This window comes from Myiozetetes cayanensis, unplaced genomic scaffold (assembly GCF_022539395.1).
Source record: "Myiozetetes cayanensis isolate MyiCay16 unplaced genomic scaffold, myiCay2020 scf3, whole genome shotgun sequence".
Lineage (NCBI taxonomy): Eukaryota > Metazoa > Chordata > Aves > Passeriformes > Tyrannidae > Myiozetetes > Myiozetetes cayanensis.
Genome location: NW_026087521.1, coordinates 22,029,767 through 22,052,822, shown reverse-complemented (window position 1 = coordinate 22,052,822; position 23,056 = coordinate 22,029,767). Strand labels below are relative to the sequence as shown.

General features: G+C 40.5%; 1 protein-coding gene across 2 annotated transcripts in view; it reads right to left on the bottom strand.

Moving 5' to 3' along the window:
- The window catches only part of CADPS2 (calcium dependent secretion activator 2), a 299,634-nt gene extending 280,653 nt beyond the window's left edge, over positions 1 to 18,981 (bottom strand). The window contains exon 1 of one of the 2 annotated variants that reach the window (XM_050324387.1): positions 18,552 to 18,981. In XM_050324387.1, coding sequence (XP_050180344.1) covers positions 18,552 to 18,878 — 327 coding nt within the window. In that variant the 5' untranslated portion in view covers positions 18,879 to 18,981. The remainder of the gene's footprint in view (positions 1 to 18,551) is intronic. The other variant, XM_050324385.1, reaches the window with a different exon arrangement.
- Between the last annotated feature and the right edge of the window lie 4,075 nt (positions 18,982 to 23,056).

The following is a 23,056-nucleotide window of genomic DNA, read 5'->3' as shown; positions in this document are numbered from 1 at the left end:
CATCTGCCTATCCTTACACCATACTCCTCTGCTAATACTTAAACTCCTGGAAAATAATTATCAAAATTATAATATTCAGATTACATTATCTCAACTATTTAATTATAAATCACAAGTGAGGATGGGAGCTGTACTTCTGCAAAGCATATCATGAAACTTTCACAGTTGCAGCTGAATCCCATGGTCTCACTGAGTTTCAAGAGAATTGTTGTAAAGATAAGAAAAACAAGGGACAAAAATTTTTTTACCAGAAGGGTTTCCCACTTTCAGCAGCAGGTCTTTAAAACATACCACTTCCAGGAAGAAGCAAACCACTGAAACCACTGAAACTAAGTGGGGAAATCTCTCAGTCTAGAAACAAACCCAGAAATATAGACTCAGCAGCTGACTAGAGACAGTGAAAAATTATCCAGTTTCCATGCTCTAATTTGCCTATTTTAATTCCAGGCTGGCTCTGTAGCCCTACCATGTTACGCCCCTCTGGCCAACTAGGTGGAGCTGAAATTTGCACATTAATAAAGACAGAAACCCATAGGGAAGGGGGACACAACACTATTTAGCCATTTTTCAGATCTGTGTAGATTAGGAAAAACTATATTATCTATAACCATATATTATAGTTACTATAGTAACTATAACTATATATTATAGTTTTAATTCTGCATGATTTAATTTCTTCATTTCTGCTCAAAGGAAATGTCCAAGAAAATTTTCTCACTCTGCCAGATGCTAGCAAACCTATTCAAGAATTAGGTATTTAAATTAAAATGTTAAAGTTTACCAGCCTTTTTTTTTTTTTTTATTCGTACTGCCTTATCATTGCAGAGTGGTATGATTTTTCTCAAAGTATACCACTTGAAAGGAACAATCTCAGAAATGTTTATTTCAAAGTGTTGAATAATGTCATTATTAGCATTTTATTTCAAATCATGACTCATGGATATTCATTCTGAAAAGCCACAAAATAAAAGCACTAAGAGGCATGCAGTGAGAGACCAGGGCAATAATCAAAATGAGAATGAAAATCAATAAGGAGAAAAAGAACTAGAGCAATGGGACCTGGACCATATCACAGACCATAATTCACTGGTGACTAACTTGGACTGAATGCTAACAACTGAAGGCTGGCAGGAATTCATTTGATCAAAACCTACCTGACAAGCACAGAGCTCAAAAGGCAAATCAAGCAGGTCTCTATGAAGCTACTCTAATTAGAGCTTAGTGGTGTGACCATTTTTTGTTCCCTTCTTAAAGAGAAAAAGAAAAAAAAAAAGGAAAAAAAGAAGAAAATAGTCTTAAAGCTATTACTGTCTGTAAATGCTTAGTTACCACTTCACAATATATTCACAAAGCATCTACTTGTGCAAAATCCCACTGAACCAAAAAAAGTTCCCCTTCTCACAATCCCTAAAAACCAGGATCCAAGCAGGGCATAGCAGACAGGTGAATGGGAAAAGGGTAAGTGATTCCAGGACAGCACACACATTTAATGCAGACCAGACAACATCAAATGTTTGAAGAAAACAATGAAAGGAAGTCTGCCAAAAGCCTCCCAGACTTCCCGGCTGACAACAACCTTGTTCAAAGACAAGTGTGACAAAAACAGGCCAACAGGAGAATTAGCAGAGTAGAATGAAAGCTGTAAAATTCAAACCCAAGGGATAATAAGGACACTTTCAAACAGTGACCACTACATATCTGCATTTATAGAGAAATCCTTTCAGGTAATGGGAAGTGCTACTAGAGAGACTGGGGAAAGAGACTGCCAAGTCATCTTGGCACCACAAAGCAGGAGTACAGATGGACAGGCAGAAAGGACAAAATCCCAAAGTGATAGGTTAATATGCTTCACTGTAAGTTACAGTGTCTTTCCTTCTATCATATTTAAATATGGGGGGAAGTTGCAGCTTTCTCATCCGAAAAGCTTAGGACCCATTTTAATTCAGTGAGAACTCACTGATCAGCTTTAGTTTATCTTCAGGATTATTTTCTAGTCTTTCACTTAAGTTCACAGACAAGAAAAAACACTGCCCTACCACGAAAAAAAGACCACCAGTAAGTTCTTTGCATGTGGTTTTACAAATTTAGGAGATAGCTGAAATATAGCTTTCTGCTTACAAATGGAACAGTAAACTGTAGGAAGAAAACACAGTGTTTTCCAGAGGTCATTTTAAACCTCTGCTCAGTTAACTTAAGTGAGGTTCCCAGTCAACCCATGAGAATCTAAAGTGACACTAAAGGCTTAATCAGACTGTAGGAGTGGAAAATCTGTATTTTTTTCCTCATAAAAACACTGCATACTGTGAGGTTGGCTTTATTGTTTGTTGTTTTTTTTATAGTATCCACTTGCTTTAAAGAGAGGGTTTTTTTAACAGTGACAATTCAGTTTTGGAAAAAAGAAATTGGTCTAACCCTGTCACATACAATTATCAAGTACACTTTCCTTTCAGATTACCAGGAGGGGCTGACTGACAGATCTTTAGATGCTCAGCACAAGCTTTCTCATTTAAGTTGGAAGTAAATTCTTATTTTTAACCCTAAAAAAGCTATCTAAGAAAATTTCAGTAGACACTGTGCTAGTAATTTATGTATCTAACCAAAAGTAACACAATAGGATTCCTGATCTCCACCTCTTCCACTGTCACAGAAAAAAAATGGCATAGTGATTAGGTATATGCCAGAGAAGCAGAGCTGATGCTCTTACCACATAGCTGTTGCATAATGAACTGGGGGTTGGTCTGATATTCTGCAGATGCAATTTCCTTTCCAAACTTCAGATGAAAATCAACTTTCAATATTTCTCCTGTTTTCAAAGTGACAGTAGGGGAACAATACTTAGATACCCTTCCTGTTCTACACAGATGGCATAACAATGAAGGACTGAAGAATACAAAAGTCAGAGCTTTTCGCTTTCTCCAGCTCCCAGTCCTGCACTCTTTTATCGAGACTAATAAGTTATTTTGACAGGATGCCTCTTTTCCCCCTTGTAAAGCTCTTCTTCCTTTCTGGTGCAAAGGACCAGAAAACACAATCCTAAACCAAAACAAAAGACACATATGCCATTCTGTAAAATCCAGTATAGTTCAGAAGTGTGAGAAGAGTAAGAGTTGTGCTGAATGAGGTTTGCTTAACTTTGTGCAATTAAACCTTGAAGGAACAAGAACCAGACTTTTGAAGTGATTCACTTGGTCCCCAGCACAAGCACCATTCTCAAGAAGTACAGAAATAATGACTGACCTTCAAAATAATTCACAGTACGTTCTTTGTAAAAGCTTTTCCTAAAATTATAATTACTTAGAAGTACTGAGTAGGAGTAAGGTGGACAGGTCAAGGCTCCTTGCAACTTTCCAGTGCTAGGAGATGACTGAATTACAGCACTACAGGCAGAATAAAAGATGATGTAGAGCCAGAAGCCACTCATTCTTGTGCTCTATTCAACCACAAAGTTATGGTGGAAGGAAATTAAAGAAAGTTAGGAAGGAAGCATAAATCTATGTATCCTGTTGTGCAGAAAATTAATGTATATACCTGTCAGTGTGTTGGAAAACAAAAGCATTGGCTCAGGTAAACTGGGTAATATTTTAGAGAGAAGTATTCAATGCAAATGCTGCAGCAGTTATACATACTTGCTACAAGTATTCAAGTCACATGCAAAAGCGTAGTAAAAATTCACAAGTCTGTACACATTCTGTAGAGAAATAAACATGCCCTGGCCATTTAACTTCCCAAGGTCAACAAAAAGCTTGACAGAACAGATGTCTTCTTTAGATGAGTCTGAAAGTTGTCCACCATTGCCCAAAGAAACCTCCTTCCCAAAAGAGGGCAGCAGGTCTCTATATTCAGAGGACCATAACCTCCTCAGGAGAAGACTATAAAAATAAGTTTAGGATCAGGGTAATGGGGCAACATCTGACCCAGAATGGGAAGGATTACACAGTCACAAATTTATCAGAATTATTTAAGAGATGACAAAAATCAAGTAAAACATTTTCTTTTTATTCCTGCTTCCTGACTAAAAGAATGTTGTAGATCAAGACAACAGTTAAGCACCTGAGATACTGCCACAAAGGGAAAAGAGACTCCATAAAAACATGAGGGTAAGTGTTAAAGAAGAAATAGCAGGAATGGTAGCTGCAAAGTTCTGGAGGGCTGTACCAGCTTGTTATGACAGAGAGAACAGGAAAATGACATTCTGAATTTGAAGACTGATATTGATATTCCAGGCTGGGATGAACTAGCACACAGAGTGGATAAAAAAATCATACTGGATTTAAAAAAACATACTGGAAAACACAGCCAGCATGGGAGCTGTGGTAACAGAAACGGGGTGAAATTCAGCATCCCACACTTCAGGTGAGGACTCACAAGAACTTCTGTGAGATTTTCATTCTTGGCTACTTGGAGCTGAGGTTTCAGATGCACTGCCTCAGCTCACCCCAGGCACATGCTAATGTGACATGAGAAGGAGAGTACACTAATTCCAGCAACAAAACTAATTCCAGCTGCAAAAACCTAAAGGCTGTTAGTATAATCAGAGAACGAGAGAGATTACTGCCTGAGGGGTGGTTCAGACCTTGGATTGTTTCATACAGCAGAATGAGACACCATCCTCTGCTAAATCTTTCAGGAAGGAAACACTGTTACTGTAGCTGAATGCATTCTGATGGGAAACAAAAGTCTCACAACCAGCAGAGCAAAGAAAAACAGTGGGGATATCTAATAACTGAAGTTTCACCTGTTTATAAAAGAGACATCTTGGTTTTCAACATGAGACTGACTCAAGCCAGAAGGTCCTTTTCCATTTGCTGTACAACAATGATACACAGTAACTTATTTCTGTGTTGAAGACATTATCAGTTTTGCAATAATTCTGCAAGATAATCTTTCCATCCCACAGCAAAACAACAATTTCATTCAGCCATGATATTTGCCAGGATGCTTATTTGGTGTACCTGAGGCACAACAGTTTTGTTAGCCTGGCTTATTACATGTTCTGTCAAAAGCAAAACATTTAGTTAAACAGGTATCATTAAAAGCACAAATATGGTAGCAGAGCGGTTTGGCAGCAGAGATGTTATTCCCTGGTAACTATTTGGTGATTCAGAAAGAATCTGTGAACTGGCAGGTGAATAAAATACCTTGTTTAACACAATAACTACTGAGGGGAAAACCTGCAGCTATCTTATTTGTGCCACCTTTCAGAAACAGCCCTTATTTGGTTTCCTAAGAGGTATGCACACAATTTGCAAACACACACACAAAACTGTTTAGAAGCTACCGCATCAAAAATGATGTCCCTAACTCAGACTATCAACCTCTCTTTAACACTGTATTAGTTTAGTCCATTTTAATCTTTCTCACTCTTCTGAACTGATTGCACAAATTTATTTACTTGCTATTGAAAAAAACCAAAAAACAAACCCAACAACAAACCAACAACACAAATTATTTTAATGCTTTATTTGGTTTAAAATTATTGGTCTTAAAATTAGCAAGCAACTTACAAGTATTTTGAGACAGTTTTCTATTTTGATAGTACCCTAGGTTTTGGGGTTTTTTTATTATTCATATGAATGATTGAGATAAGTAAATATTACCTGACATCTGCCTTACACACACAAATGCACATACTGTCCAAGGATGGGTTCACTCCACTGGTAAAATGACCTAGTTTCTCCCTCTGAATCCTTCAGCCTTTTGGAAAGGAAAGGTTAGAGGCTACCTATCTTCTTTTAATGTTATTACGCAGTCTTGTTCACTTTCCAGGCTCTCCAGCACTATGGATTGAAATGAATTTGCACTGCTGTCCATCTGTACTGCTCAGAGCTTCAGTACCTTAGACCTCTTTACCCAGTCCCTCAGATGACACATCACTCCAGCCATTATAATCGGGATGCATTACCCAATTTATCTTATTAGCACTGAGGCAACACTGTCTGATCACTGATATGAAGAAGCTGTTCCACCCTAACCACATCACTATTAAAAACAAAATGGACAAACTTCTTTTTTTCCCCAAAAAAGTGGTTTATGGCAGCTGTGTTTGCTGCTCTGTAGCCTCATTGAAGTCACACCGAGTAAAAGGTAAGTGCTGTCTGTACACTTGTGCAGTGAAGGAGGATAATTTATTTTTTTTTTAACCACACAATCAGGATACCTGTTTTCCTGTTGGAACTACTTATTTTTCCATTATATGAAAAAAAAACCCACAAATTGAATCAAATTATGAAAATAAATTATTCTTCATGCTGAGAACACATGCTTCCAGAGCAAATGTCTGCAGCCAAGGTATAATAATAATGGCCAGTCTTCGCGAGCAAAGATCCGGGGAAGGTCTTTACACCTTCCAGCCTGCGCATTGGATTTTTTAGGTGAGACACAGTGTGCGCGGAACTGAGCCCACCCTTTAATCCTAAGGTTCATCTGCCAGGGCCAAGAGAGCTTGGACGGTGGCAGCGAGGTCATCAGGACATAGATGGTATAAATCCATCCTAAATACAAAACCAAAAAAGATATGTAAGTCTTATGCTTGTAAAACTCAAAGAGCAGAAACAGAATAGTAGAAATTCACTGTACTGATTTCAACAGGGCACGCTCTGAGCTAGCTCTAAGGAATCACACCAATTCTAAAAGCTCAATATTAATAAAAAGTAAAACTTTTACTATTAACATAAGCCATAGGGACATTTTTGCTTCCTTATCACAAGGTTTAAGAGTTTGTTTTACATGAAGTAGCTACCAAACTTAGCTGAGGTAGAAATAGATATGCAGGGTTTGGGATATTGGGTTTGTTGTTGGTTTGGGGGATTGGGACTGGGTGACATTTGTTTTTAAAGAAATTAAATGGCAATTTATAACTTCTACTACAATAGACAGAACAACAAAAAAGACATCTTTGAAAAAGTAGTAGTATTAAGTAACTTGTATTTCAGTATTTTATGCACAATGTGTAACTTCTTTAAAACTGAGGAGATCATAAGTTGTTTTTTTCAATAGCAATCGTAACATTTCACGAGTAGAAGCACTCATTCGACTCTCCTCACATATTATCTATAGCTTTTTTCCGTGCCTCTCTTATGCATAGGCACACAGTGTCTCGTCCCTCTTTTATATATAAATACACAAACGCATGCTTTTCACCTCCCATTGGGAATTTGGCAGAACCACAGCATGCAGGAAGCAAGGATGCACCACCAGCAGCAGAACCCTCTGCCTCAGGCACAGATCACGGTCACGGTCTCACTTTGAGCACACACGAGTCAATTGCTTCCCTTCTTCCAGTATGTGAATACATTCAGAGTTACAACAAACATACATACATACAACATAAATACTAATCAATTCACTACAACACACAACCTTATGGGACCAACGAGATACTGATGAATTTACTGAAGCCCAGAACAACTAAAAGACACTACAAAGGACATTGGTATTTCAGTTCTGGGTCTGCTCCATCTGTGAGCATGAATTCCACATAACAGGAGGCTCTCTGCAACGATCACAAATTGATCAGTGAGAATTAAATGTTATGCCTACCTGGAGGGACACCACACAACAGTGCATTGGTCTCACAGCCTAATTACTTAAAGGCACTCATGTCCCTCTTGGCTGCCTCCCTGTGCACCCAAGGACTTTGGGGAACCTGCAGCCTCCCCCCTCAGCCTCCAGAAGATACTCAGAACCAGTACAGGAAATTACAACTAGGATTCCATGTGTCCAAGCATTTATTTTTATTTATTCCTAATCTAAGTTTCTATAAATGTGTCAATGTAATTGGGTATTAGGGCTATTTAAAACAATTCCACTTAATAAATTAAGAAGTACCCAATTAGGCAGGAACACACAAAAAGGTGCCTGCATAAAACTTCACTCCTGATTAGCCCCTTTAAGGAATTGCTTAGGATAGAAAAGCTTATTAATCAAGCTAATCTTTTATTTTTTATGAAGAAGACAAACCTTCGAACTTTCAATTTTTTTTTTCTGTCAGATCTAATTTCCATACTGGAACACAGAAAAATCACAGACCATTTGGTGGCCCATACACTTGACGGCCAACACTTGCTACACATACACATGCTAAGAATCAATACAGAGAGGATGCTACCCAGAGGCCCTCTGCAAGTGCTCTCAGCCATATGAACAGAAGACTATTGGAAAGCCAACTATTAAAACAAAATACACTATGACAGTATATTTCGTAAGCAGATTCTAGTGAAGTCATACATTAAAAAAAAATTTTAAAAAGCATTTGATGTTAAAATGGAAATATTATTCCTATTTTACCTGTCATTCTGACCCTGTTAATTCCCACTAGCATTATTATCCTCAGTATTAGAAAGTATAAGCACAGCAACCTCTTGCAAACCAGTTAAGGTCTATCTGCAGGATTAGATTCAGTGAATGGCTCAGGGTGTCACAATATTTTCCAAGGGCACTTTATTTGCTCTCTGGAGATACTCTTGAAAATGATTTCTCAGTCATTAATTATTCATTCTATTTCTTATAATCAGTTCTTTTAATTAGTATCCCAGGCAGCTTTGCTGAGGATCCCACACTTTCTGTAATTAGGGGCAGTTTGTTGTCCCTAATTAACTTCAGACATAGCAAGACTCTTATTACTTTGTTACTTCAGCTGTTTTTATGTTTGCATCACATATTCTGTCCTGTTTTAATGGCTCAGAAAGGAGACTACCCTGTTGTGCTATTTATCTCATTTAGGTTCCATCTCTCTTTTTTGACTCTGTGTTAGCTGCTTTTTATTACATCTCTCTGACTCTCTTTGAAGTCACATCTACACTGGCAAGCAGCGTGACACCAGAAAAGTGCATCTGCACAGTGAAACAGAACCCTGCCAGCCTGTACAGTCTCCTTCCCATGTGTGCTGCTTTGCATAATTAAGTGCACTTGTAACAGACACAGCTTGTCATATAGCAAGAGGGTCATGAATGGAGGCTTTAACCAGTCTACTGATTTTATCATACCTCTGTGACCTCTTGAAGGCCATTCCAGACCGAGTTCTAACAACTACAGTTAGCAATTAATGTGTTAATAAACTACTACAGTTTAAATATCCAGAACACACAAAACAGCTAGCAGTTTAGGAATAATCTGAATAACTTTATTGCCATTTTAAGTAAATAATACTTCTAATTCTTACATGATGCTTTTCATCTACAGACAGCAAGGTGTATTAAGGCAGCAGAAAAACTCCTGGAATCCAGTTGTTCCAAAGAAAGTCTGAGGAAGAGCCAAGCAAAATCCACCAATAATACCAACGCTGTTCCCAGGGACAGTGTACTGCTGTCCATTCTTGTGATTCAGGAAGTAAAGAGGTTTTAAAAATTCTCCACCGCAGCCTGTGGGTGGTGGGGGCAAGGAGGGGACAAACAAATATTCATTTGGCTCTAACAGAACTCCTGTAAGGTATATCCTACACAAAGGGTGTCCGACAGAGAGCCACACACAAAAATAGTCACACAGTCTGATACCAGTGGGTGACTGATCTGCAGAACAAGCAGATCGCCTTCATATTACACAGTTAAGAATAACATTCTTATTTCCTTTCCAGCAACACACAAGCAAAATACATCCATATATGCACAGGCTGCTAGATCTTGTAATTCTCAGACTACCTTTGTAGGATGTTTTGGTTTTCATATTGTAGGTGGTAAAACAGAAGGCTTGTAGTCACAAAACACAGCTAGTCACTTTGTAACATCTATTACCACAGAAAAGGGCCTGGAAACATTAAGTAACGGTACTTAAAAACTTGGATAGCACAATTTGATAACTTTAAAAGCTGGCCTTAATCTCAAGAGGTGTTTTTAAAGTAAATGAATTTGGGAGCCAAAGTATGCTGAAATTTCTTGTATCAAAGAATATTTAAGGTTAAATGATTCAAATTACTTCATAACTATATACTAGCAAGCTCAGAACCTCCACTGTGTGTAGCATATGTGTGGTTATGAGAATGATACTGCGTTTGGAGTTAAGTCACCACACCAAAAAGTGTCTGTTCAGGCAAATATTCTAACTCAGACATCTGATGATTACTAGAAGAAAAAATTTCTAATGGAGTTTGTTAACTTTTATCTCCAAATAATACCACTATATACTCTTACATTCCCACCGGTAAGAGGCTGAAAAATCCTCTGCCTTTTAATGACACTGTAGGAAGAAAGAGAGAGTGAGAGGGGAACTGATCGTTAAAATAATTTAATATCAGATCATACAAAAACCCCTCATTTATTTTTATTTCTTTTCTTTGTTTATCCATAAAGATATCAAAATAAAAAATATTTAAAATTGTCAATACAAATAGCTTAGCATTAATGCATATTTGATGTATTAAACAGTGAAACAGCAAAACATATGTAGAACACTTTTGAACAAGAAACAACCTTCCTATAAGGCCTCAAAATACATAATTTAGAAATAAATTAAGGAATGTATGAGCAAGAGGCACAAACTGGAGATGCTTCCCAGCAAAAACCAGCAAGATAAACATTTGGCATAGGTTGCCTAAAGGTAGATATTTTTAAAAAGCAGAAAACTCATGAGTTCACCATTAGAAAAACCGGAACTCCAACTTTCTACGGAAAAAAAACAGTTTTCCCCAGTTTTCCTACTAGTGATTTTCATGGACTCCAACTCCTGTGTCCCACGTTTCTCACCAGTTCTTCACACTTCATATTTTGTATTACTGACATGAATATTGAGATTATTCACTTTTTCCAGCTTTGTCCTTTCTTCCATGTGCTCATCTGTGGCCCAAACAAGTCTACTCAAAGTACTATCCTAAGGATTTTTTTGGATATCTATACTATCACTCAAAGTATCCCTCCAGCACTTTCATTAAACAGAAGCTGTTAGCCTGTATTTCTAAAACCTCACAGACAACTGAAGATAAATAAATAATTAATGGTTGAGGAAAAAATTGAAACAGAGCTGAAAAAATCTTGTACAATCAACTTCTCTTTTTCCAATTTTTCTTCACCGAGTCATGTAGTTAAAAAAGTATTCACTGTAGTTCATTCTTCACAATACTGTTAATTAATGTTTTTCCCTTTCCTGACAGGAAAATCACTCAAGAATATTCTTGACTTCATGCATACAAGTAATCATGCTTGAAGAGAACCATATGCTTTATCTCCTCACTGCAAAATAAACAAATACCAGAGATAAATTTTTTTTAATAAGTACCATCAACTTCTAGAGAATTTTAAATACAAAATGAAAGGCCTTCAGTGCTTATGGCTGAGAAAATAACCTTTAAAATGCAAACTTAAACTGATGCAGCCTGGTATCAACATGCAAACACTCCATCTCTCCTGCTGCTCAGAGTTTCCCACACACAGCAACAAATTGAAAACTGCCTTTTCACAGCTGCTACTCTGAAACCTGTGGGAATCAGCTGCAACACACAAGCACTGGGCTGCTTTCAATTCAGTGCCAGAACTTCTAGGCAGAAGTGGGCACTGGAGATAGGTACGAGGCAAATGGAACAGAACTTCAGCAGATGCTGTTCCTCTCCCTGCCTCCCATCCTGAATGGCAATAGCTAGAAGCCACAGAGAGGTCTGAGTTACCAGACCTGTGCATGCCACTGCCATCAGCTGGCAGCAAGAGGAGTAACCTGGAAAGAAATATAGGATTCATGTTTGCAGCTAATGTGACAAAAAAAAAAAAATAAAATTAAAGAGTTTAAAAACCTTAGAGGCTGGCACCTGGTTCAGACAGAGTAAGATACTAACTGGGGCTCAGTCCAACTAAATATAGTATCAGAGTCAAGGCACAAAGACTGGCATCCCAACATACATCCCTCAGTCAGCAGAGGCAAGCCAAGGACTTTCCTAGAAGACAATACATCATCCCATCTTCTCCTATGGATACCTCTTGGGTTGGGAAAGCAAGTTTTGTCCCTGAGCTATTAGCTTTCCAGTTCTAGCAAGGCAAGTAGCAGCAGACAGGGATCTGGTAAGCTAGAAATGTAGGAGACATGTACACACAAAATAGAAACAAGAGTAACAGGAGAGTAGAACACAAATACAGTGGTACATTAAAAAAGCAAAACAATACATTGTGAAAGCAACTTCAGGATGATTTGCACTAATGTGAAAAAGAATGGTTAAAAACCAGAAGGACAAAAACCAACTCTAATAACCAGCAGGCAAATGGAGAGCCAAGTGGTTAGTAGTGTCTCTAAACATGAACTGATGACAGCAGGTGTGCATGGGGGAGCAAGGAAGGGAAAATGAAAACCTGCTTTTATAGAAATGCATCATTCAATGAACAGTTAACTAGCAACTAACAAGCATTTTCTGCTCTGGCAATACTGTATAGTTAAAGACAGTACATGGTAATGGTTATTCTGATATATTGCCCCTCTCCAGATACACATAAAGAAGTATGGCTCAGAGAGGAAAAGACTATTTTCACCAGCTTTGTTATTCCACGGCAGCAGTGAGTATATTTTTCAAATAATTTCAGAGAAAGTATTAATGACAAGATAAGCTGATTTGGTATTTCTGTTTCTCAGTCACCAATTACAGCAGTTCAGATACACAAAATATAATGTGAGAATAACAACTGCAGAGGGTGAGAAACGCAAGGCAGCCCAGCCTCCAATTCCCCTGTACAGTTCCTGCAGAGATGGATACAATCAACTGATCCTTCAAGCTCTCCTCGTCAGCTCCCCTGTAGAAAAAACCTAATAACTAGTCTTCCTCAGGCACTTTCAATGGGGTATGTGCCAACAAAGTCAACACACTTGTCAATCTGTGTGGGTGAGACAGAAAAAAAGAAACAACCTGGGGTCAGTCATTCAGAAGAAAAAACAATTGCCCCATAAAATAATAATAAATTTTTAAAAAATCAAATTTCAAAGGCAAGTATAAGTAAAATAGGGAAAACAAAACAATAAAGTAAAAGAAGAGACTGATGAATTTTTCATCATAGTAGACTAGGTCTGCAGACTGTGCATACACATTCACTTCATAACACAGCTGTTTATCAGCTCCTGGTTTTCCCAGCACATTGTCTAGCTTTTGGCCAAGCTCCAGCTATCAATTCTGAACTGGCAGGCCAACAGAAGAATTTAAGATTAAAACTAAACTCTGAAGGACTGTCATTTCTGAAGCAGCACTGGTACCTTGAAGGCTCTGCTTCTCTTGTCATCCTTCAGTATTTCTTCAGCCATGGGTTGATTCAATTGCCCATGGTGAGCAACTTTCCTACTGCAGGCAAAACCAACTTCTTCCCCAAAGAGCCAGTTCTGATGGGGCAAAACGATCTATTTGCAAATAATCTTGTCTCAACATGTAAAGAGTTCTGTAGGTCACCGTATTATGGGCTTCAATGGGATTTACCAAAATGCTCTATACTCACTTGCCTGCAAATAAAATACACACAGCTTAGAGCATCATGACAAGGTGTTATGGGGGAAAAGAAAGCAAATAAACTTGATTTAAAATTACTTCATGAAACACCACAAAAAACCCGAAATTTTTCAAAGGGAAACAATGAAGTTAGGAATGGAAGACATTCCTAGAAAGGTCTTTAGCAGAATTTTGATCAGATGACCAAGTTTTATAGCTAAGCTCTTCCTCTTAAATGGGTCCAGAGTTCCTGAAAACAATGGCTTTGGATGTACTCTTCTTGCTACCCTAGCAGTGCAGAAAGCAACATCTTATGAAGCAGGTTCAGAAGCCAAGAGACAATTTTTCTTTCCCAAGAAGATACACACCACCAGCTCAAAAGTAAGGAAATGTGGGGCTTGCAACAGGAGAAATAAAAACATTGAGAATAAAACTGATCCAGAGAATGAAGTCTATCCCCACAACCAACATTTTCCTGATACTGTTACTTAGTGGACACATACTACTGTAAACCTCTTCTTTAGAGGTAAACTCCAAGAAACAGGAAAGAACAAACTCACAGAATTCAGATGAAAATAAATTATTGATTATTACTGCTCCTACTTTGAGAATTAATTAGAAGTCAATGTTTTCGATCTGCTCATGATTGAGCAGTTGGACAGGAGAGAAAAAATGGTCATCAAGTATTCAGGAAATAAAGTCATTCAGTTATGAATTTTACACAGCCAGATTGATTACTTCTGCTCCCTATCACCTATGAAAGCAAGACTTGAATTATCAGCTTTGATGTACTAAGCCTTTCACGCATTATGAAATCTTATTTAGCCTAGGAGTGTTACTTCTCCCTCAGTTTTGGGTTTTTGTGTGGCCACTTGATTACTACAGTAAATTTTAAAGTGTTGAAGAAGAAAAACACAGGAAGAACTTTTTTGTTAGTTAATTGTAGCATTTCACTGTCCCTTCCTTCCCCAGGAACTTTAACTCTGATTTGTCTCCCAGATATAGAACCTGCCTTTGGCATATACTCTCTGAGTAAAAAACTGGGTAGGTACACACAAGTGTATAACTGATTAGTATAAACAGCAGTTACCAAGGTCATCATCTAGTCACTGAAAGTGTGTGTTCACAGACACAACTTTCCCTTGATCCAAGAAAGTCACAACGGTAATGCATTTCCTTCACCGCCTAAATGTCATTCTACGGACCAGCTCAGTCTGCTGGATTGAGATTCAGTTTGGCAGGGGTAGGAGAACACCAGGAAGAACAATAGGATGTGCTAAATATTTTCTTCTTCTCTTTTGCTGGGATTAGAAATAAGGAGGAGTGGAGACACAAAATAAAAATGCTGAAATATGTTCAAGAGGACTCATAAAAAAGTGGTAACAATAAAAAAGTTACAGTCACTTTAAACCAGGGACACACAAATCCTGCTTTACAAAAGAACCATATGTAATGGATTGATGCATTAATATTTCTCTAAAAGTAGGAAAATACATGACTAGATGTCCATAAATATCTATTGAAAATATGTCACTAAATACATACTAGTTCTACTCTTTAGAGCAAACTCTATCTTTGTCAGGATTTGCCACCCAACCTTGAAAAATCATACCATGTTTCAGCTCCACATCTCCAATATTTGCTTATTCCTCCTTCTCTATTAAAAATCTACTTGCAACCAAAATAGGATGTAATAGTAGGTCCACTAACTAACTCTGAACAGTTAAAAAAAAGTATTTCTACCATATATCCTAAAGATTAAAAAAAAAAAAAGAAGAAATGCAGTCTCATTATAAAAATATGTGAATCAGCAAAATCTGGGCTAAATGACATTAAATTTGTCATTAAAAAGAAGTTAGCAGAATTGATGGACTCTAGTGAGTTATAATACTTCTTTTTTTTCTTAAGAGTTTGATTTTTTTAGTTAATCTTATCTATCACAATACAGTAGAGCTAATTTTACTTTGCAAGAAGAAAGAAGAAAGGACAACAGAGGAATGAAACACTGTCTGCATTTATAATTCTTTAATTAGTATAATGCAGTCCTTTAAGTATGGTGGTTTCAAGATACTGTATAGTGTATTTTAATCTGATACTAAAGCAAGAACATAAGAAGCCAGCCATATTGTAACCCATTTCCTTACTGATATTACAATGCAGTTGAGGATATTTGATATATGAATTCTATCTCATTCCCTTACTGGATAATATGTTCCACATTAGAAAGGAAGAATGCAGCACATTAAAATACTGCAGAATGCAGTTTTTGCTCAGCAATATGCCAAATGAACAGGCAGAAAGAACAAATTACTTCTGCTCTTAAGCAGGGTGGATACTATTTTAGGTTATCAGAAAGACTGCTGGTGCAAAAGCATTACAAAGAGTGCACAAGCTGAAACAGGCAGGGAGCTGGAACCACAGAGCATCACAGGTTCTGATTCAAAACCATGTCTTGGAACACTTATCTACTGATGATGGACAGGACATGAAGTAGTTAACAGCTCCAGTTAAATAATATGGGTAAGGAACCTCAGTCCAGCTTGCAATGGACAGCCAGTCACATCACACAAGTCAGAAGTGAAGCAAAAGAACAAGAGATCAAGGAACAATCCATATCTGTATCATACCTTGGCAGAGAGAAAATTAATTCAGAAAATGAGACAGACTTTTACCCCATGGAATATAAATCACAGAATCACAGAATGGAAGGGAATGGAATGGGTTGGAAGGGACCACAGTGGGTCCAATCTCACTGCCTGAGCAGGGTCATTCCAGAGCACGCTGCACAGGGTTGCATCCAGACACTTCTTAAATATCTCCAGTGATGGACACTCTAAAACCTCTTTGGGCAACCTGTTCCAGTGCCTGATCACTTGCACAGTAAAGTTCTTCCTCATATTCAGGTGGAACTTCCTGTGCATCAGTTTTTGCCCATTGCCTCTTGTCCTATTACTTGACGCCACCAAGAAGAGCCTAGCTCCATCCTCTTGACACCCTCTCTTTAGATACTTACACACATTGATGAGGTCCCCTCTCAGTCATCTCTTCTCTAGACCACCTATCACATCTCCAAAAGTGTCTTCCTTTGGGGCATGGTGTAAGACAGGTGGTTGTACTCTCATTCACAGGGCCACTGTGCAGCACAGAGCACAGAAATTAGACACAAAAGAGGGCTCCTTCGTACAGCCCTCAGCAATTTCAAACTATCAAAGCAAATTTTCTGAACTCTCAAAACTCAAGACCACTTTTGCTACCCTGTGTTCACTGGGTAATATATACCACATGGTCAAATAAGAGGAAGGATGGTGATGTGCATTTCAATACTTTTAGACAGAAATGCAACTCCTGGAAAGAATAATTTTGTGTGTTATGTCTTATTTAAAAACTCTATTTCCTGACCAGCTAAAGACAAGTCATCCTTGTTCTGCAGCTAAATTCATAAACATGACAAAAGTCTCTTTGCACATACAGCTGTTAACCCAAAAGTCAGAGTTCACTTAAAAACAGTAATTACCAGGAGTAGCACTTAATTTTAGGTATTCTGTCAATCACTCTGTTCATTGCTCATATGTTAAATCCACAACAGTTTTATTTCTGTATTTGCTTCACATCAGTAATCTCTTTGCAGACATTTTATTAATAAAAATAATTAATACAGTAGTTATTTTTAAAACAGTTCCTATGCTTAACGACTGAGATCAGTGAGAACTTCTAAATGCTCAGTATTTTCTGCAATTGATGGTCACAAGCTTAACTTGGAAGCTGATTAAGAAAATTTTATCAAGAAGAGGGCAATGTGGCACTGGAGCAGGTCACACAGATGGGCTGTGGGATCTCATCTCTAGAGGCTTCTGAGTTTCCTGCCTGAACCCAGATTGGTATCAACACTGTATCAAGTTCACTTTGGCTTTGTCCAGTGGGAAGTCACACTTAGATGACCTCTAGATGTCTCTTCAAAATATTGTTTCTATGGTGTGACTCTGTTTGGGGTGGGGAATCTTCAGTGGGGTGAAAATTCTCATTCTGACAGGTTTTCTTCGTCTTTCTGCTTACAAGACATCTTTATACAGGCTCCACAGTTTAAGCACCTAACACTTAATGAAACCAAAATGTTCTTCCAGAAATAATCTTATTACTGCCATGTTAACTTGTCAGAGAATTCACGAAGCACAATTACCTGTAGCAGACATACTTCGAACACCCCAAAACATTTAGTATTGGATTTTACAAACCCTTAGAGACATGGAAGTATCAAGATCATAAAAAGCCAAGTGGAACTGAATTCTTTGTTGTGTCCTATCACTATCCTTCTGGATAATTACGTGAAATGGGTTTTTTCGTTTATTTCTTTTCTGTTTTGATTTGGATTGGTCTGTTTGTTTATAGAATTGAAAGTAAAAATACACAAACTTTTTAGACCAAACATTTCAAGAGCTGAGCTTTAAAGTGGTTATCTGGAAATGCAGTTCAAAACTTTAAGCATTCTACCTATTCGACAGCTCAAAAGTAGGTGAGAATAAGCACAAATCGCTACCATGCACCTGCCAGTTCTCAACGGCTTGTATTTGATGTCTAAGGTACAGAGAATAATTTCGGTCAACCTTCACTGGAAGGCCATTCTCATAACAAACACACATGTTGATTGTTTCTGTGTACACAGAGAGCACATTTAATAATTCATTAAAATAATTTTCTCGTTCACCTCTCTATTATGGCTTAATTTGCTCGGCTTGGGTGCTGATGGTCAGAACGCGACTCGCAGGAGGCACCTCTGGGAAATTTAACTCCAGTCATCAGGCAGCGCCGAGAAGCAGGAACAGATCCTCCACGGCAGAACGGCCCCAGCGCCCCCGCGCCCGCTCCCTGCGCTCCTGTGCCCTTCGCACGGCGACTCTAAGAACAACTCTAAAAACTTAAACGACTTCACCCCGGTGACTGATGGATTTCTAGGTAAGGGTCTGTTTTGGAGAAGGCGGGCTCAAACCCAGCCCTCCAGCAGCCGCTCCCGCAGCGCCCGCGATGCCGCCGCGGCTCCTGGCGCCGTGTCCCGCCCGTGCCCGGGGCGGCGCTCAACCTGTTGCGGGGCCGGAGCGCGGCGGCGGCGGCTGCGGGATGGCCCGCGGGAGACAAACGCAGGCGGTGGGGCAGGGGGAGCGGGGAGGCGGGTGCTCACCTTCTGCTGCCGACGGGCCATGTCCGTGGGCTGCTTGGCGTTGAAGGGGTGCGCGATGCACCTCGCGATGAACACGTAGAGCTGCAGCCGGAGCCGCTTCTCCCGCTCCTCTCGCTGCAGGCGCTCCTGCTCCTCCCGGCCCTCGCTCAGTACCGAGGGGCTGGGGCTGGCCGCCCGTGCAGCCCCGGCCTCTCTGCCCCGAGAGTCCCGGGGCGGCGCCGGCGGCAGTGAGCGCGGAGAGCCGCCGCCCGCCGCCACCAGCACGTCCCGCCGCTCCTCTTCCAGCAGCTCATCGGACTCCTCCTCGCTGGAGGAAGGGTCCAGCATCGCGCTCGGGGGGCGCGCCCGGCGGCTGACACGGAGCGAGTCGGGGAGCGGCGCGCACCTTTCCGGACACGTCGAGTTTACACACGGACTGTTTCCGACCGGCGGCGGCTGCCGGGCGGGAGCGGAGGGGCGGGCAGGAGAGGCGGGGTTTGGGAAGGGGGTCGAGCCCGGGTTGCCTGGGAATTGCTTCGAGCGGCTCCCGGCGGAGGCAGGGGCGGGACGGGGGCCGGGCTATCACCTTTGCCCGCCCCGCGGGGATAGCGGCCCGCGAGTGGCCGGGACGGGCAAGGGAGGATAGCGCCGCACCTAACACAGCACCGCTCAGCACAGCACGACTCGGCTGCCCTGCTCCCAACAAGGGCAGCTGCTGGCCGGGGAGCCTCCCTGGCAGAGCTGGTCCGCTGCGCCCTGCCCCGCGTCCCAGGAAGCGGGACCACCGTGGGAAGCACGTCCTCCCCTCTCCATCCGGCTCGGACACACGGAGGAACGCCGTGCTGGAAGGCGAGAGCGGAGGCTGTACGAGCCAGCCGCCCAGGGCTCGCTGGCATCCTCTGCCAAGTAGTGGGGGTGGAAATGAGAGACATCTCAAATGGCCCCAGAAGAGGAAGCCACCGAAAACCTGCCTTTCTGCGGTGGGTAGTGGACTAATGCTGAAGCGTGCATTGCTCTCGCAGGTTATTTCTGTCGGGATCCTGCAGCCACAAGTAGATAGTTCATATCTCTCTGAAGTCGTTGTTCCAGACTGTCTGAGGATCCAGACAGGCTCTTATTCACAGTGGTTGTCGTCACACTTAAGGCTGTGAGAACCATACAAATGTCTATGACTAGCTCTCTCTAAAACTGAACAAAAAAGGCTTTACCATGTGAAAGCCAGATTCCTGAAATGTGATCAGGACCCCCTGGAAAGGCAGGCCTAGGGAGGGAAGGGACATCAGATTTCATGTGGATCAACAAGTCCTTCTCTCACTCCTTATTCACCCACACGCGAAGGTGCTGGTACCAGGGAGGACAAGGGAACTACTGGGCAGGGAAGGATCAGGGGTCAGGAGGACAAAGGCTGGAGGGGTGGACTGGCTCACAGAAAGGCCATGACTCTGTATGATGCTCTAAAACAACAGTAGCTGAGGCTGTGCCCACACTGCTCCAGGCCCTGCTCTATAGCAGTGACAGGTTTTCAAAGCTCTGCCTGGAAACTGAACAAACTCAGGCAGCCAACCTGGTTCTCACTGTATGAGCTGGGCTGGACTCTAGTCCATTCTCAATATTTTGAAGTGCCCAGTACTCCGGATTTAGGAAAGGATCCTTAAAGCCGGCAGTTATCTGCCTAGTGAACCATCTTTCAGGAGGTGGAATTCCTCTTGCCGAGGGCAGCAGCGATTAGCTAGATGGCAGCATTAGGCATTAGGAGTCTGGGTTCTGCCTCTGGATCTTTACCAGGGAAATGAGGTGGAACACTGAGGGAGAGTTGTGCTGACAAACACACTGGCTTTCTTCAAAGTTTGAGTGCTAAATGTAACAGTCATATAAAAATAGGTGGGTTATTTTTATGGTTAGCTTGTGTCCTTAACATTGTATAATAATAGGAAAAATTTGTGAAATGCAGAAAGGCAGTCAGGGGAAAGCATGAATGTCAACCTACTGAATATCTCTAGTCACATTTCCTTAGCACAGTAATTACTAAAGCCAGTTTTTGTGGGGGCCACCATCACCAATCACATGCCAGTGCTTGTGTTTCCAGTGTGTTGTTGCAAGTAGTGCAAGTCCTATAGTAGATAAGAGGTAGTTCCATGAAAAATATGATTACTGTAAACCACTTTTTCACTACGAGGAATACAATGTCCACTCAGATTTGTGGTGCTTTTTGCAATAACTTGTTCTCATTCTAATGGCAAATAAAAATAAAGTAACACTAAATAAAGTAACACTAGAAAAATCTTGCCACTAAATATATGCAAAGCATCAACTGGGATATGAATTCCCCAAAACTTCAAAATGGTCAGATCCCAAGCAGTTTTAAATGTAAAAATTGCTCAGTCCATCAGTGTCATTTCACATCTACTGCTACATTAAGGCCAGGATGATCATGTTATAATAAATAAGATTACATGACTCTTCTCTTTAGAAAAGGTTATGTTTGCTCCATTAGCTGCCTGCACCTTTTTGGAGAGAAGATGTCTCTTCCTTTCTTTCATGATTCATATCAGATTCAGAGATGTTGAGATAGACAGGAACTTTCTGAGCTCATCTAGTCTAACCCCAGGAGCACAGTCACCTTGAGGAGGTTGCCCAGGGCTGAGTCCAATCAGGTTTTGAACATCTGCAAGGATGGATAATCCACAATCTCTGTGGGCAACTTGTGCCAGTGTTTGACTACTCTCACAGTGAAAAAGCTTTTTCTTATGTCTAAACAGAATTAATTGCTGAATTTCATTTTGTGCCTGTTACTTCTTATCCTTCCCTGGGTATTGTTGAGCAGTGTCTGGCTCTGTGATCTTCACTCCCATCAAGTATTTTGATAAGATTCCACTGAGCCTTCTCTTCTCCAGGTTGAACGATCCCATCTCTCTCAGTTTCTCCACATAATTCTCATGCCAAGTCATTAATCACCTTCCTGACCTTTTGCTTGTTCCTATGCGTCCATGTCCCTCTTATACTGAAGCTCAGGACTGGGCCCAGCACTTTGAATGTGTCTTCTCCAGTGCTGAGGAGAGGAGAAGGATCACACCCTTGACCTGCTGGTGACATTCATCCAAATGCAGCCCAGGAGGCTGTTGGCCTTCATTGCCGGAAGAGCGCATTGCTGGCTCGTGTTCACCTTGGGGTCTACCAAGAAAAAATATTCCTGAAAAGCTGCTTTCAGAAGCCAGCCCCCAGCCTGCATTGGTGCATGGGTAATTTCATCCTCAGGTGCAGGATTTTGAAATTCTTCATTTTGTTGGCTGTCTTGAGTTTGCCATTTTCTCCAGCCTGTTGAGTCATACAACCTGAATATCAACCACTCATCACAAGTTCATGCTGTCTGCAAACTGTCAAAGGGTGTGCTCTGTCCCATCGTACAGGTCATTAATGCAGATGTTAAATGGCATTGGTCGCTGTATCAATCCCTGGGTACACCAATACTGACTGGCTTTCAGGTGTTCTTTGTACCACTGATATCACAAACCTTTAGGCCAGGCAGTTCAGCTTTCCCAGCTAGCTAGGTGGTACTTCATCCCTCTTTCTATGAGGATGCTATAGGAGACAGTGTTGAAAACCTGTTTGGAGTCAAGATAAACAACATCCACTGCTCTCTGCTCATCCACCAAGTGAGTCATTCAGTCAGAGAAGCCTATTAGGTTTGGCCAAGCATGATTTCTCCTCCATACACCCATGCTGACTATACCATCACTTTCTTGCTTTGAGTATGTTTGGAAAGAGTTTCCAGGGTTATTTGCTCCACCACCTTCCCAGGGATAAAAGTGAGGCTGGTTTGTAGTTCTTCTGTTTTACCGTTGTTGAAGATAGAAGTGCTCTTTGCTTTCTTCCACTACTGAAAACATCCATTTCTTCCCTAGAGTTGCATGCAAGGGACCTCTAGCAAGGCAGCAAAAGTCTATCGCTTTGCTTTCAGGTCACAGTTTTTCTCACTGTATCTCCTTATTAGGGCAAAAAGATTAAAACAAGAACAATTTATGTTTTGTTTTCCATCAGACCAAACTCAAAATGAAATGTTTGCAGCTTGGAAATGACTATGTGGATAAATTGAATTGACAATATCTATCAGCATATCTAAGAGTTTAGGAGGAACACTCTTACCTTTTGCAGCTTGGAAATGACTATGTGGATAAATTGAATTGACAATATCTATCAGCATATCTAAGAGTTTAGGAGGAACACTCTTACCTTCTGCAGCTACTTGTGTCACAACCCTTTATTTGGTATTGTGTGTTTCTGTTCTGTAAAGCTACTGTCTTCTGACATTATTTGCATTTTTTGATCTGATGTCTTGTTGATTCTTGGTGCTGTTTATCATCTGGTGCATTTAAATGTAGAGTATAATTTTTATTTATTTTAAACATTTCTGCAGAACACAAAAGCCACCTTACTGAAGCATTTTTTGTACTTTTCTGATAATGCTACCATCAAAGGAGGGTGTTATCAGTCTTATAAAAATCAGTCAGAACTTGTTTCTGGATTCC